The sequence below is a fragment of the Phascolarctos cinereus genome, unplaced genomic scaffold (genome assembly GCF_003287225.1).
Source record: "Phascolarctos cinereus isolate Bilbo 61053 unplaced genomic scaffold, phaCin_HiC Scaffold_2;HRSCAF=192, whole genome shotgun sequence".
Classification (NCBI taxonomy): Eukaryota; Metazoa; Chordata; class Mammalia; order Diprotodontia; family Phascolarctidae; genus Phascolarctos; species Phascolarctos cinereus.
In genome coordinates this window covers 268986923-269003567 of record NW_027555625.1, presented here as the reverse complement: position 1 = coordinate 269003567, position 16645 = coordinate 268986923, and the positions used below count along the sequence as shown (strand labels likewise).

Sequence of the window (16645 nt, the reverse complement as noted above, 5' to 3'; positions counted from 1 at the left end):
TTTTAAAACAATAAGCTTTCATTTCATTTTTAAGAGCTTTAGGTTTTTGCCTCCTTGGTGTTATCATAAAATTGATATCTGACTTCATGTTGATGGGCAGCAAGTAGAAGCTCCATTCTGGTGAAACAAAGTCTTTCCTCATACCTCAGTTCGGGTCTTCTTGGCAAGTGCAATGAAGCAATTTTCAAAGACCTTTAAACTCTATGGCATAGAGAAGTTTCTCCTCATATCACTACCCAGGGCTGTCGTGGCCTGATCACACTTCATACACTACAGCCTTCTGGCTTTGGCCGCACAAGTCTTCAGACTCTTGGGGAATCTTTGTATCTGGTTTTGTACCCAGCCCCATCTAGCTGCTCTCTAACATGAGAGATTTGTCCCTCTCATTCCTTTTTTTTTTTTAAACTCATTATGAGTCCTGGAACAAAGTGTGTTGAACACAGCCTGGTTTTAACACCCCCAGCCATAATATATTTCACAAGATTTTAAAAAATGAAAAAGTAAAACAAATTCTAATCATTTTTGTAGCTAAAAGCAACCAGTTTAAGGGACAGAGGGTAATGGAGTAAGAATCCACATAAAAAAAGACTCAACTGAAGTATTTCAGAAGATTTAAATGCCGAGAGAACATGGTTCTGATTACATTTTATTTTCTTTTGTTTAACAGAGTAGGGGTTGATGTTACATTTTTATGCAAAGGCTACTTTACTTGTACCACTGAAATCTTATTCTTTGGGAACTACTAGGATGAGTATACTTATTTAGAATTTCCTCCCCATTGACAGAAAGAATGCTATCTAATAACTTTTATTCTGGATATAAGTACTATTCCTTGTCCCATTTTCAGGTATATTCCTTGGACTCTGCTGACTCTTTTCAAAGCTTCTACAGCCCACACAAGGCTCAAATGAAGAATCCAATCCTGGAACGACTGGCAGAACAGATTGCAACTCTGTGTGCCACTTTGAAGGAATACCCAGCTGTGCGATATCGAGGGTAAGACAGTATATTAAGGGTTGTGTGATGGAAGTTAGGGGCTTCCTCTCAATTCGTTCGTTATTATTATCCTCAGTTTTCTTTATACACAGACATACACATATACATGCATATCTAAACATACGTACATAGGTACACATACAGACAATTATTATAGTATATATAATTTTATATACCATAATGTATTATAATACAATTCTATATATTATAATGTGTTATATATTGTAATATACATATACAAACACAGATACATAGATACATATATTTATATTATATATTATAGAAAGAGTTTGGATATAGTGGGAGATGAACAGTCGTTTATGGAGAAAGAAGTTTCTGCGCCTTATTAAGTGTGTGAGATTTAATGAACTGGAGTGTGGACTGAGAACCAATTAATGAAGGAAAGGTTATAATTTTAGTAATTATAAAAGAAATGTCCACATATACTTTATATTACCTTAGAACTCAGGATGATGAGAATGAATATGGTAATCAGTCAAGCGTCAGAGGGGTCACCACTCCATATAGGCTACATGTGAGAGTGGTCATCATTAAAATCCTGCTGCATAAATTTCATATTTATTCATCTGTGTACATGTTATCTATTTACACATATATGCATGCAAATGTGTGTGTATATACATATATGTATGCATATCTCAGAGATAGTGTGGTTTCTGTTCCAAACCACTTCACAATAAAGTGAAAATCCTCAGTAAAGTGAGTCACATAAATTTTTTGGTTTCCTAGTGCATATAAAAGTTATGTTTATGCTATACTGTAGTCTAGCAGTAGTATTATGTTTTAAAAATGCATATGTTGTAATTTAAAAATACTTTTATTGCTAAAAAAGTGCTAACCACTATCTGAGCCTTCAGCAAGTTGTAATCTTTTTGTTGGTAGAGAATCTTGCCTCAATGTTGATCAGGGTGGTGGTTGCTGAAGGTTGGGGTGGCTGTGGCAATTTTCTTAAAATAAAACAAAAATGATGTTTGCTGCATATATTGACTTTTGAACTCTTAGAAGCCATTGTAGGGTTATTGATTGGCCTAATTTTAATATTATTGTGTCAGGAAACAGGGAGGCCTGAGGAGAGGGAGAGAGATGTAGAATGGCCGGTTGGGGGAGCAATCAGAATACACACAACATTTATTGATTAAGTTTGCCGTCTTCGATGGGTGTGGTTTGTGGCACCCTGAAACAATTACAGTAGTAATATCAAAGATCACTGATCACAGATCACCATAATAAATATAATAATAATAATGAAAAAAATTTGAAATATTGCAAGAATTACCAAAATGTGATGCAGAGAAACAATGTGAACACGTACTGTTGGAAAAAATGGTACCAATAGACTTGTTTGATGTAGAGTTGCCACAAACCTTCAATTTGTAAAAAACACAATATCTGCAGAGCCCAATAAAACAAGGTATTTGTATGTGTGTTTGTATATATGTGTGTGTATATATATATATGTATACACACACGTATGCTTACACACATACATACTCACACACATAGATATAAATATAGCAAGATTTCAGGGTCAGCCAGTCTCACATGAAGCCTGCGTAGACTTGTCACCCTTTTAGTTTGCAGCTAAGCCTGTTAGCACATTCATTCTCATCATCTTGAGTTTTGCAGTAATCCGGGAGTGTGTTTGTCTATTTCTTTTTAAAGTTACTAAAATACGAACCACTTTCTAATTAATCGTTTTTTCAGAGCTCAACACCAGTTATTAAATATTATTTATGTAATAAATTGGAGAAACTTATTTTCCCCTAATCAGTTGCTTCTCTCTCGCTCACTCGCTTTTTCTCTCACGTGCTCGCTCTCACTCTCTCTCTCTTCCTCCATCCAATTCCCTAATCTCCTAGGCTTCTATAAACATCAAAGTTAGTGGCTACTCGTTGACTTCTTGCTTCTGAAAAACACTCCTACTTTTCAACTTCAGAGGATACCTATTAAAGTCTGTTCTCTTGAGTTAGCTAGGTGGCATAAAGGATGGAGCAAAGGTGGGGAATCCGTGGCCTTGAGGCTACATGTCACCTTCTAGGTCCTTGGGTGGGGCCTTTTGATTGAGTCCAAGTTTTATAGAGCAAATCCTTTTATTAAGGGGATTTGTTCTGTGAAGTTTAGATTTCAGTCAGAGGACTGCACTTGAGAACCTAGGGGGCCACATGTGTCCTGGAGGCTGCAGGTTCTCCATCCCTGGACTAGGGTATGATGATTCTGAGAAGTTTTGAATAGTGAAGGACAGGGTCCTGAGGAATCTCACATTGATTACATGGCTTCACTCTTCTCACAGAAGTGGATTTGTTAGATAATCTCAGCTGGATCCTATTCTGTGCTGCTCAGCAGTCCTATTCTTCTGTTAACAGTTTTCTATCTCATACATCATTGTATATTCCAAGCCTTTCTTCTGTCCTTTCCTAACCCTACTCTCATCTTCCATACTTATAACAGGTCATTAAGGACCCTGTTGAGGTCAGGTAAAAATTTTGTATTGATATCAGTCAATTCAGTTTCATGATTTTCCCCAATCAACAAGTCAACAAACATTTACTATGTGCTAACTGTTGGGGATACAAAGAAAGGGGAAAAAATCCGTTCATGTTCTCAAGAAATTCAAGAATCTAATGGGAGAGACAACATGTAAACAACTATGTACAAATAAGATATAGATGGGATAAATTAGAGATACTCTTAGAGGGAAGGCACTAGCAATAAGGGAAATTGGGAAAGGCTTCTTGTGGGAGGTGGGATTTTAGCTAGGCCCTGAAGGAAGTCGGTGAAGCCAGAAGATAGACATGAGGAAGGATAACATTCCAGGCATGAGGGGGCAGCCACTGAAAATTCACAGAGTAGGGGAATGGGAGAATGTCATGTGAGAGGAACAGCAAGGAGGCCAGTGTCAATGGATCATAGAGTATGTGAATTGGGGGAGTAAAGTGTAAGAAGGCTGGAGAAGTGGAAAGTGGCCAGATTTTGAAGACCTTTAAAAGTTAAACAGGATTTTATATTTGATCCTGGAAGTAGTAGGGAGCTACTGGAGATTATTAAGTTGGGATGAGGGGTGCTATGGTGAGACTTGTGCTTTAGGAAAATCCCTTTAACAGCTTACTAGAGCATGGACTGGAGTGGAGAAGAGACTTGAGTCAGGGCAGCCAACCAGAATGCTATTGCAGTAATCCAGGTGCAAGGCGATGAGAGCTTGCAGCAGGTAATGGCGATGTCTGCTGAGAGATGTTACAAAGGCAAAATTGGCAGAGCTTAGCAACGAATTGGATTTGGGGGCAGGCAGAGAGAGAGAGAATGAATTGCAGAAGATGACCCTTAGGTGGTGAGCCTGGGTCACTGGCAGGAAGATGATGCCCTCAACAGCAATGGTTAAGTTAAGAAAAAAAATAAGGTTTTTCGGGGAAAGACGTTGAGTTCAGTTTTGGATATGTTGAGTTTGGGTGTGTAGGACATTCTCGCTAGCTGTTGTCCAAGACCTCTTCTCCCCTTTTTAGTTAAACTCCTTGAGAAAGCTGTCTAAACTTAGGACCTCCACGTATCCTCTCACTTCTAAGTCATGTGTAATTAGGCTTCTGACTATACCATGTGATAGCAGCTACCCTCTCCAAAATTAGGAATGATCTCTTAACTACCAAATCTAATAGGCTTTTGTTAATCTTCATTCTTCTGGACCTCTTTTATAGCCTTTGACACTGTTGGTCACCTGGATCCTCACTCCTCTGTAGGTATTTTTGTGGTTTTCTTGTGACTCTTTCTCCTCCTACCTATCTGACCTCTCCTCAGTCTCCTTTACTAATCTTCATTCAGGTTCCGTAAGGCTGTGTCCTAGACCCTCTTCTTTTCTCTACACTATCTTGCTTGGTAATCTCATCAGCTCCCCCATGGGGGGGTTCAGTTGTCGTCCCTGTGCAGATGATTCCTAGATGTATATATGCAGCCCTGGTCTCTGTCCCGAGCTCTAGTCCAACATCAGCAATTGCATCTTGGGTATCTTGAACAGAATAGAAATGGGGGGCTGGAAGGAATGTTCTGTGCATCAAGTGAGTCCAAAAAAGCAGGAGTTACAATCATGCTATCAGACAAAGCAAAAACAAACATTCAAAACCTAAAAAGGAAACTAGTATGCTGAAAGGAACCATGGTTAGCAAACCAATGTCAGTATCAAACTTATATGCTACTAATGACTTAGCATCTAAATTCATAAAGGAAACATTAATTGAACGACAAGAAGACATTGACATTAATACAATAGCGTGATTTCAGTGTACGTTTCAGTTTTGGATAAGTCTAATAGAAAAATAAACGAAAGTAAAATATTGAACTAAACACATTATTGGAGAAATTAGAGCTAGGTGACGCAGTGGATAGAGTGCTGAGCCCAGATTCAGAAAGATGTGAATTCAAATCCAGTGTCAGACATTTTCTAACTGCATGACCCTGGTCAATTCCCTTCACCTCTGTTTGCCACAGGTTCCTGAACTGTAAAATGAGGATAACAATAGCACCTACTTTGCAGGGTTGTTATGAGTATCAAATGAAATAATATTTGTAAAGCACTTAGCATAGTGCGTGGTACATAGTAGGCGCTGTAGCAGTGCTTCTTTCTTTCCCTAAAATACTTATAGCATCTTTTTAAATGGGACTACAAAAAAATATGTATTTCTTATTACCATATGGAACTTTTACAAAAGTTGACCGTATGCTAGGGCACAGATATTACAAACAAATGTAAAAAGGCAGAAATATAAACGTATCTTTTACAGACTGTAATGCAATAAGAATAGTGATCAGTTCAGGGACCACAAATAAAGCACACAGACCCAACTGGAGACTTCAAAATGAAATCCTAAATAACAATTGGATTAAAGAACAAATTATGCAAACAATAATTAAATGAAAGAAAATGATAATGCTATAACAACATACCAAAATTTCTGGGATTCAGCTAACGTGGTCAGGAGAAAAATTATATTGCAACAAACATACATAAACAAAATAGAAAAAGGGAAGACTAATAAACCATATGTGTATTTTTTTTAAAATTAGAGAGCCAGCAAATTAGCAAACTTTTAAAGCATAAAAAGGAGATCCCAAAAATTAGAGGAAAAATAGACAAACTGGAAACTGAAAAAAATTACAGAAATGATAAATAAAACTAAAGGCTGGTTTTTTGAAAAGACTAATAAAATTGCTAAATCTTTAGCCAGTCTGATTGAAAAGAAAGCAGTAAATCAGATCAACAAAATAGCAGATGTCGAGGTGAAATTACAACAAAACCAGAAGAAATCAAAAGAATAATACACAATTAAATGCTAACAAAACAGAGACCCCAAAGAAGTAGAGGAATACCTTTAAATAATGCAAAATACCCAAACTAACAGAAGGCCCAAACAGAGATCTTAAATAACTCAGTCTCAGAGAAGGAAATAGAAACTTTTGTAAAGGAATTACCGAAGAAAAGACTAGTGATCCTGTAGATTCATCAGAGAATTCTTTTCAGACTTTTATTTTTTTCCATTCCTTTTCAAATCGTCAAACTGGGATCATATAAACAGCATGTTTCTCATTTTTATTTCAGCATTTAAGATATTCACAGGTAGATTATTATATTCAGGGATATTTCCATGGCAGACAGTACCAAAGCATACAGACGTTCCACAATGGTTGACAAATCTTTCTAGACTTTTAAAAAATAATTACATACTGCACAAATTATTCTCAAAAATCAAGGAAAAAAGCACCATACCAAATTCCTCTTATGAAACAAATATCGTACTAATACCTAAACCAGGGAAAGATAAATCATAGGAAAAGAACTCTATCATTAAGAGACCAGTATCATTAATGAATGTAATTTAATTTTTTTCGGTTAAATACTGTCAGACAGTGATTTATCCAATAAATTATTCATTTTGACTAAGATATATACGAGGGATATAAGAATGGTTTAACATTAGAAAATAATTAACAATCATATTAAAAACAGAAATATCCAAAATCACATGATTATCTGCAGAAAAAGCCTTTGACAAATACAGTACTTATTTATGCTAAAAAAAAAACAAAACCCTACAATTATAGGCATAGAAGGACTTTTAAATATCGTAAAAAGTATATTTAAAACCTATTACGTGCAATGGAGATGACACTAGAACCCTTTCCATTAAATAGGCAAGTGAAGCAAGGATGCCCAGACTCTCCCCACTATTATTTGATATAATTCTGTAAATACTAGTAATTGCAGTAAGACAAGAGAAAGAAATTAAAGATGCAAGATAGGTTAATAGGAGATAAAACTTATCTTTTTTTGCTGAAGAGATGATGGTTTCCTTGGAAATTTCTAGGGAATCAGCAGAGATAGTAATTGAGACAATAACTTCATCAAGCTACAAAAGAAACCCTCAAAAATTGACTACATTTCTACCTAATTAGAACAGAATCCAAGAGGCAATAATAGAAAGGCAAATATCATTCCAAATAGCTACAAAATGTAAAAAATATCTGGGGTTCAGTCTGCCAAAGCATACAAAAGACCTACATAGATTCAGTTACAAAATGTTCTTTAAAGAAACAAAGAACAACTTAAATAACAGAATTCTTCAGTGCTCATGGCTAGGTTGTGCCAATGTAATAAAAATGATAATACTACCAATAATAATTTATACTTTTAATACTGTATCAATGAGATTGTCAAAGGGATCTTTTATAGAACTTGTTAAAATGATAAAATACATTTTGAAAAACAAAAGATCTAGAATATCAAGGGAAATGATGAGAAGAAGTTGAAACAACGGAGGAATAGCACTTCAGAGACTTCAAACTATATTATAAATTAGAAGTCATCAAAACTATCTGGTATTGGTTAAAAAGATAGAAAGGTGGATTAGTAGAATAGACTAGACAAGGAAGAATCAGAAACAGCAGAACCCAATAACTCAGTATTCAGTGAACCAGAAACTATAAATTACTTAGGAAAGAACTTCCTATTTAATAAAATTTCTGGGAAGACTAGAAAGCAGTCTGGTAGAAGTTAGGCTTAGACCAACACTTTACATTATATCCCACAATATATTCTAAATGATTATGTGACTTTTAACTAATAAATAATAATTTATATAATAAAGAAAAACAGATCATACCTTTCACAGCTGTGGGTAGAAAATACATTCATAACCAAGTAAGGGATAACCAAATAACCAAAAGATAAAGTAGATAATATTGATTACATTAAACTGAAAAGCTTTTATACAGACAACATTAATGCACTCAGGATAAGAATGGGAGCAGTAGAATGGGAAAAAATCTTTGTGTCCAGTTTCTCTGATGAGAGTTTAAGTATCTAAGACGTGTGAATAGTTAACAGATAGAGAAGTCCCAGAGCCATTCCCCAAATAAATAAAGATATGAATGAACTCTTCTCAAAATGAGAATTACAGACTTTTAACAACCACATGAAAGACTGCTTTAGATCACTAATAATAAGAGAAATGCAAATGGAAACAGCCTTGAGGGTTTGCTTCACCCTCTGAAAATTGTCTAAGATTACAGAAGATGGGGAATAGTCAATGTTAGATGGGTTGTGGGAAGATAGGCATTCTGATGCATTTGTTGGTGAAGTTGTCAGTCGTTCCAACCATTTTAGAAAGCAGTTTAAAATTATATGAATAAAGTAACTAAAATATCCATATCTGGGGCAGCTAGGTGGTGCAGTGGAAAGAGCACCAGCTCTGAAGTCAGGAGGACCTGAGTTCAAATCTGGCCTCACACCAAACACTTGACACTTACTGGCTGTGTGACCCTGGGCAAGTCACTTAACCCCGACTGCATCACCAAAAAGCCAAAAAATAAAATAAAATAAAATAAAATGTCCATATCTTTAGACCCAGAGACACCATTACTATGCTTATACTCCAGGGAGACTATTGAAGAAAGTCCTCATATATACTAAAACATTTATATCAATACTTTTTGTGCAAAGGATCAGAAACAAAGTAGATGCCCATTTATTAGAGAATGATTAAATGAAACATGGCACGTGAATATAATGGGATATTACTGTCCTGTAAGAAATGATGTGTGTGATAAATATAGAGAAACATGCAAACACGTGCATGAACTGATGCAAAGTGAAGTCAGCAGAGCCAAGAAAATAATATACCCAATATCTATAGCAGTGTAAACAAAAAGAACAACTGCACACAATCAAAAATGAATGTGGCAAAATTACAAAGAACAAAAATGGCTCAAAAGAAGAGCTGTGGGAAGACATTCCCACCCCTTTGAAAAAGGAGGAAGTCTATGAGTTTACACATTGCACATATTTTCAGACTCTTTTGATGTATCAGTTGTGCTGATTTTTCCCCCTTTTTTGTCTTTAAAGATACTATTTGTTATGTAGGATGGCTCTCTGAAAGGAAGAGAAATGCAGGGGGTGACTATGGTAACTAAAAAACATTAATAAAAACTTATTTTTAAAAAAGAAGTGGAGAAGATAGGGGAGATGTCTGAGTGATGCAAGCTGAGGAGAGGAGAAGAAAGAATGTCAGCAAATGGCCTCAGTTTTTTCAGTGAAATACATGTCTAGGTCCTCAGCTGAATAGGTGGAGGGAAACATTGTGGTGGGATGCTTGAGAAAGGAGGAAAAGGTGGAATAGCCTCTGTAGTGAGAGGGGTAGCAAATCAACTAGAAGACGTAAAAAAAGGATTGCTTTATTGCAATAAAAGACAGTTGAGATTCTGTAACAAATTTGTAGTGGATCTACTTGTTTCATGAATTTTCCCAGTATTAAACAGCAGCAGGTGAATAGAAGGAAAGGAGATGGGAGTAATCCAGGATTGGGATTTGGCAAGTTATGATCATTAATAGGACAAGGGGGCAAGGGATTTGAGAGTAGAGGATAAATTTGAGTTGAACTAATTCACTAAATGGTCTAGAGAGGAGAGAGAGCTATGCCAGCATAGGCCTGATGGTCTAGAAAAAATAGAGAGGGATTAAAGAAACGGAGCTCATGGTTGGAATCAAGAATAGAGGTACAAATTGTAAGGCATAGGGAAAGATAAAATGAAAAAAAGTTATGATTAAGTAAAGGAAGACAAGTTTACGTAGGGCTGGGGGACACGGACTAATAAAATTAGGAGAAGAGTCAGTTAATCAAATTGCAATGAGAAAAGTAGGTTTAATGTAACAAAATGAGAGGGGTAGAAGGAGAAAGGATTGTGGTTGGAGAATGGAACTTAAAAGTTTTAGATTTCAGAGATGGTACAATCTGAGAAATGTTGACATTTAAGGTGTGTGCTGATTTGTGGCTGAATTGGGTTAGAAAAGGTCAAAGAACTGAGAGGTTAGGTTATTGGAGATATCTTCAACATCGGTATTCCTTTGGGTTGTATTTTCTTGGGGACATACTGACCAAAATAGAATTTGAAGGTCACACAGTATCAATAGTAAATTGTAAAACTCTTTGCTTAAAGTATCTGTAAGAACGTATAACTTACTGAAACTTCCATCATAATTGTATCAGGATGGTTCCAGATCCTGTTGAACAGAATCTTATTTTTTGTTCCACGTTTGACAGGGACTACAAAGACAATGCCATGTTGGCCCAGTTAATTCAAGACAAACTAGATGCCTACAAAGCTGATGACCCAACCATGGGAGAGGTAAGGTCTAAAAGTTACTTTGTTCTTTACCTAAGTGAACACAAGCTGAGTGAGAGAAAAATAGAATACCATGCAAAAGACCTACATTAGTAACATATTACCTTGAAAATACCACACATCAAGGGGCAGCTAGGTGGCACAGTGGATAGAGCACTGGCCCTGGATTCAGGAGGACTTGAGTTCAAATCCAGCCTCAGACACAAAACACTGTGACCCTGGGAAGTCACTTAACCCTATTGCCTAACCCCCCCCCCAAAAAAGCTACACATCAGATATATGAAACACTTGTGGAAGATGACAATTTTCATATTATTCCATATGCATTTTTTAACCTAGTTACTGGTCTTTTGAAAAACTGTGAGAAGGCTATTATGTGTAATTAGGGGAGAGGGGAAGGGCAGGGGAGATTTAACTTCATGATTTATATCCTAGTTTGAAATGAAGGCCTTTGTATAAGTATAATACTACTTCTAGACACTAGTTTTGCATTTTACTGGCTATGAAAGCAAGATGTCTTACTTTTTCATTTCTTAGGGTCCAGACAAGGCTCGTTCCCAGCTCCTCATACTGGATCGCGGTTTTGACCCCAGTTCTCCTGTGCTTCATGAGTTGACTTTTCAGGCTATGAGCTATGACCTGTTGCCTATTGAGAATGATGTATACAAGTGAGTAACTTGGTGATTATAGACCTTAAATGTGGCTGCCTTGCAGATAATCTGGGGAAACCTGTAAGTTTACTAAAACTTTCAGCCAGCCTATCCACACTCTTGAGGTGCACATGGGTTATAAGATAAGTCAATATTCTTTACTACGTGACAGGTTTAAAATGTTATTTGTGTCAAACAGCTGTTTGCCTTCTTAGTTCTTAATACTTGGGAAATTCCTAGTTTGTTCACGAAATCAGTGGTTAGAAAGAAGAAAATGCTTAGTCTTGGAAAAAGGTGGAACACTAACACAGTTTGCTGCTTGGTTTGCAGAGTCTCCCAAAAGCCCACAAAATCAGCATTACCACATGTAGAATTATGTTTACGATATTAGAGGAAAAGCAGAAATTTGAATAACACTTTATTCAGTGAGTCTATAGGTCTATGCTAAATTGTGTGACTGCGATATGCTATTTTATCCTATTTTTGGTTAAAATCTATTAATATTATTGGACAAGGACTATCCCTAAAATATCGGCAAAGTCCTTATTAACTAGCCTATGTTGACTGTTCAGTAGAGAAAAGGGGTCCTGTCCTTCACAATAAGGGAATCAGTTTTTTTCCAGGCATAAAGTTCTCATTGGGACTTTCTGAATAATGAAAGCCAGTCTTTTCTTGTGCTGAAATGTTGTTACAGTGCTGTTATTTTAAAACTGCATGCTGTCATTAATTATTAAGGTTAAAATAAAAATTTAAAGATTTATGAGTTCCACTCTTTTTTCAGTTACTGTCTTGAAATTGATAAAATCTTTCGTGACTAAATGCATATATAATTTTTGTTGACATATGTTGTTTTGACACACAACACTTCCCAAACATATACATGTTGCCTGAAAACAGTTAAGCATCAGACCTAATGACTGATGATACATCACTCTTTACTTTTTTAGTTTACTGATTGTTAACAGAAAGTATAGGTGCATTAATTTTGATAGGATAGTACAAACATTCTTTGTTACATTTGACCTGAGTTGGTTTCCTTATGGTGTTCTTTGTTTAAATTGTAGTTGTGTGTGTTATCCATTTGTCTTAGCTTTCTTAACTCTCTGTTACTTCATACAGGTCTTCCCCATGTTTTTCTGAATTTTATATTTTCCATTACTTATATGCATATATTCAATTACATTTATGTTTGTTCAGCTATTGCTCAATAATTGTTGCCCAACTGAATCTTAATAGCTTTGTATATAGAATATACACAGAACTGGCGTCAGGCAAGTAGTTAAAGCTATTTAGAGACAATACATTTTGGGAACTGTTCCCAAATTTTATTCCAGAGGAGAAAAAAAATTTTTTGACCTTTTCCTTAAGTAGATAAAAATTTATTACAGAAAATTTATTGTACCAGCTTGTTTCTAGTAGAGAACATACAAGCTGACACTGTAAAGATATTTTAAAATTAAAGTCACGATTTCATTGTGATCTTCATTTTATCTCCATGCCCTAGTGATTATCTCCTCTGTTGAATGTTGCTATAGTAGACCAGAAGTAACATATCAGATGGGTATGCAACTTAGTACGTCCTGGCTGTAATTCTTACCACATAATGAAAGAAATAAAACTACCTGGGAGGAGGGAGGGAAGAGGACATGTAAGAACAGATATATTTCTCGAGTTAGAGCTTTCTCCACCTGAGTTAGATCTTTTCTCCAGGTATGAGACAAGTGGGATTGGAGAAGCTCGAGTGAAAGAAGTTCTTCTGGATGAAGATGATGATCTGTGGATAGCTTTGCGCCACAAACACATTGCAGAGGTATCCCAGTAAGTGTTTCTCTTTTTCCCATTTGTTCTCAATGAATGAATTTTTTTTTAATATTTAACAGCTTTCAACAATGTATTTAGACTGGGTAATATAGACTGAATGCTGAGCTATGAGTGATTAAACATAACTTCTTTGCCTGACTGAGCTACCAAACTGCTGATTTGTATGAACAGGTTCTGTTGTATCTCTAAGTGTTTGTTTTACCAACTGTAAAATTGGGGTTATACCCATGCTGTACTAGGAATGTAAGGGATTATGGGATGCATTTGGGGCTCTTATAGACAAGTGATTTATAAATATGGAATATTAAAATTAGAAGCATATTAAGTGATTGCTAAAGTATGATTTTTGTTAGAAAGATCCATATGTAAGAAGCACAATTCAGATTTCTTTTAGGTTCTACTTTATCTCTTACATTTTAAATATGATATTCATCTTATTATCCCATTCAGATTTTCTGAGAGGTAGCTGATTTCGCTGAAATGTGTCAAACCAATGTTTCCATTACTGAAATCTTCCCTGTTCATTCTGCTTTATAAAAAATAACAGACTCTATAGTGAATCCATGTCATACATAGATTCGTAAGGAAGGAAAGTGGGAAAATGACATAGTAATTCAGTTGAAAAGATCATGGTGCTAATGTCGCCAGGGTCATGCATTTAATCCCCACATATATCTGTTAACTGTTCACTTACCAGAGACTGCTTCTTATAAACTAGAGTAACCATCTCCTATATATCATATGTGCTGTTGTCCAGGTAAGAGTCTGGATGGATTGTATATGCAAATCCATCAGTAATGTAGAAAAACTCAACATATATATGCCCTGTTTATGAAGTGGATTGGTGGCATTGATCAGTAGACAGTTAGCATTTGTTAAATGCCTGCTATGTGCTAGTCACATAATAGGAAATACAGAAAGAGGCAAAAGACAGGAGCTTACAGACAGCAAGCAAACAGATACATACAAACAAGCTATATATAGGATAAATAGAAAATAATTAACAGAGGGAAGGCATTATTATTAAGAGAAGTTGGAAAGGCTTTCTGTTGAAGATGAAATTTTACTTGGGACTTGAAGTATGCCATGGAAGCTAGGAGACAGGGATGAGAAGGAAAAGCATTCCAGACATAAAGGACAGCCAGAGAAAATACCAGGGTCTGAGAGAGGGAGTAGCCTGATCTTGCTTGGAATAGTCCAGAAGCCAGTGTCAAGGTATTGAAGGTTACGTGGTGGGGAATAATGTGTAAGAAGACTGGAAAGGAGGGGGTGGAGCCAGGATGACAAATTAAAGACAAACTAGTTCAACTTATTTAACACTTCCCTCCAAACAGCTTTAACACCTCAAATCAAATTTTGGAGTGTAAGAGCCAACAAAAGGTCAGGGTGAGACATTTTTTCTGGCCTAAGAAAACTTAGGAGGTTGTCAGGAGAAGTTTGTGACACCGAGGTTGAAGCCTGAGCTTACACATGTGGTAGCAGCAACAGTGGCCCCAGCAGCAGCTTTGGAAACTTTCAGCCCAGAGATGGTAAGGGGGTTGGACAACTGGTGAGAGAGAGATACAGAGGAACCATTTGCTTGCACTGGGTACAGCTGGCACTGATTAGCAACTCTGTTGCTCATATGCAGTTCTGAGTCACAGTTCCAGGGTGGAGAGGAGCACGAGGATCAGTCACAAGGGAGCAGGGGCCCTGGTTGCAATTCCAAGGCAAAGAGAAAACTAGTGCTTGTGACTGCAGGAGACCAGGGGCCCATCCTGGCTAAATACCAGAGTGCAAATCAGGAGAGCAGTGACCATACCTCTCCTAGGATCACACCACCTTGGAAGCGTCAAAAACTTACAGACCCCCAGAACTAGTTCTGGAAATAGCAGCATGAAAAAGTCTGAAGCTTGGGACAGTGCCTCTCCACCCTCAGGTGAGCAGAATCCAACTTTAACATAAAGTTCAAAGTCAAGAAATAGGCTGGAAAATGAGCAAAGAACAACAAAAAAAGAATTTAACCATAAAAAGATACTACAGTGTCAGGGAAGACCAAGTCATGAACTAAGAAGATGACAACACTATAAAACCAGCTACAAAGCCTCAAAAAAAATTGCTAATTGGACCAAGATGAACAAGAATTCCTGGAAGAGTTAAAGAAAGATGAGTAGTAGAGAAAAATTGGGAAAAGAAATGACAACAATGCAAGAAAATTATGAAAAGAGAATTAATAATGTGGTAAAAGAGGCACAAAGATTCATTGAAGAAAAGAATTTAAAAAGCAGAATAGACCAAATAGAAAAGGAGTTACAAAAATTCACTGAAGAAAAGAACTTAAAAAAGCAGAATTAGCCAAATGGAAAAAGAGTTACAAAATCCCACTGAAGAAAATAATTCCTTAAAAATTAGAATTGGGCAAATGGAAACTAATGACTGTCTGAGACATCAAGAAACAATAAAACAAAGTCAAAAGAATGGAAAAAATAGAAGAAGATGTAAAATATCTCATTGGAAAAAGGACTGACTTGGAAAATAGATTGAGGAGATATAACTTAAGAATTATTGGGCTGTCAGAAAGCCATAATCAAAAAAAGAGCCTAGACATTATATTTCAAGGAATTACCAAGGAAAACTGCTCCAGTATCTTAGATCCATAGGGTAAAATAGAATTGGAAAGGATCTACTAATCACCTCCTGAAAGAGATCCCAAAGTGAAAACTCCCAGGAATATTAGAGCCAAATTCCAGAGCTTCCATGTCAAAAGAGAAATACCTCAAGCAGCCAGAAGGTAACAGTTCAGATATTGTGGAGCCATGGTCAGGATTATTCAAGGTTTAGTAGCTTCCATGTTAAGGATCAGGGAGCTTGGAATATGATATTTCAGAAGGCAGAGGAGCCAGGATTACAACCAAGAATCACTTACCCAACAAAATTGAGTATAATCCAGGAGGAAAAAAATGATATTTAATGAAATAGAGGACTTTAAAGTATTCCTGATGAAAATAAGAGAGCTGAACAGAAAATTTGACATTCAAATACAAGACTCAAGAGAAGCATAAAAAGATAGATATGAAAGAGTTATCATAAACGTCTCAATAAAGTTAAACTTTGTATTTCTAAATGGGAAGATGATATATGTAACTCCTAAGAAATTTATCATTATTAGGGCGGTTGAAAGGATTTTAAATAGAGGGCATAGATGTGAGTTGATTTTGTTGAAATGATCTCCTCCCCCCAAAATAATAAAAGAGTGAGAAAGAGGAGAAGAGGGAAGAGAGAGGTAGGATGGGGAGAATTTTCTCACGTAAAAGAAGTGTACAAGGAAGAGCTTTTACAGTGGAGGGGGAGGGGGATAGGGAGGTGGGCAATTCTTGGACCTCAGTCTTATTGGTTCAAAGAGGAAAGGAAAACAAACACACGCGCGCGCACGTGCACACGCACGCGCACACGCACACACACTTATATTTAGTTGTTTATAGAAATGTAACTTACCCAGTAGGAGATAAGAGAGTAAG

The 16645-nt window shown here is 36.4% G+C and overlaps 1 protein-coding gene across 5 annotated transcripts in view; it reads left to right on the top strand.

Moving 5' to 3' along the window:
• The window catches only part of STXBP1 (syntaxin binding protein 1), a 127221-nt gene that overhangs the window by 86888 nt on the left and 23688 nt on the right, over window positions 1–16645 (top strand). For all 5 annotated transcript variants that reach the window (XM_020965760.2, XM_020965756.2, XM_020965758.2 and 2 more), the window contains 4 exons: window positions 848–996; window positions 10596–10680; window positions 11215–11345; window positions 13038–13145. In XM_020965760.2, coding sequence (XP_020821419.1) covers window positions 848–996; window positions 10596–10680; window positions 11215–11345; window positions 13038–13145 — 473 coding nt within the window. The remainder of the gene's footprint in view (window positions 1–847; window positions 997–10595; window positions 10681–11214; window positions 11346–13037; window positions 13146–16645) is intronic.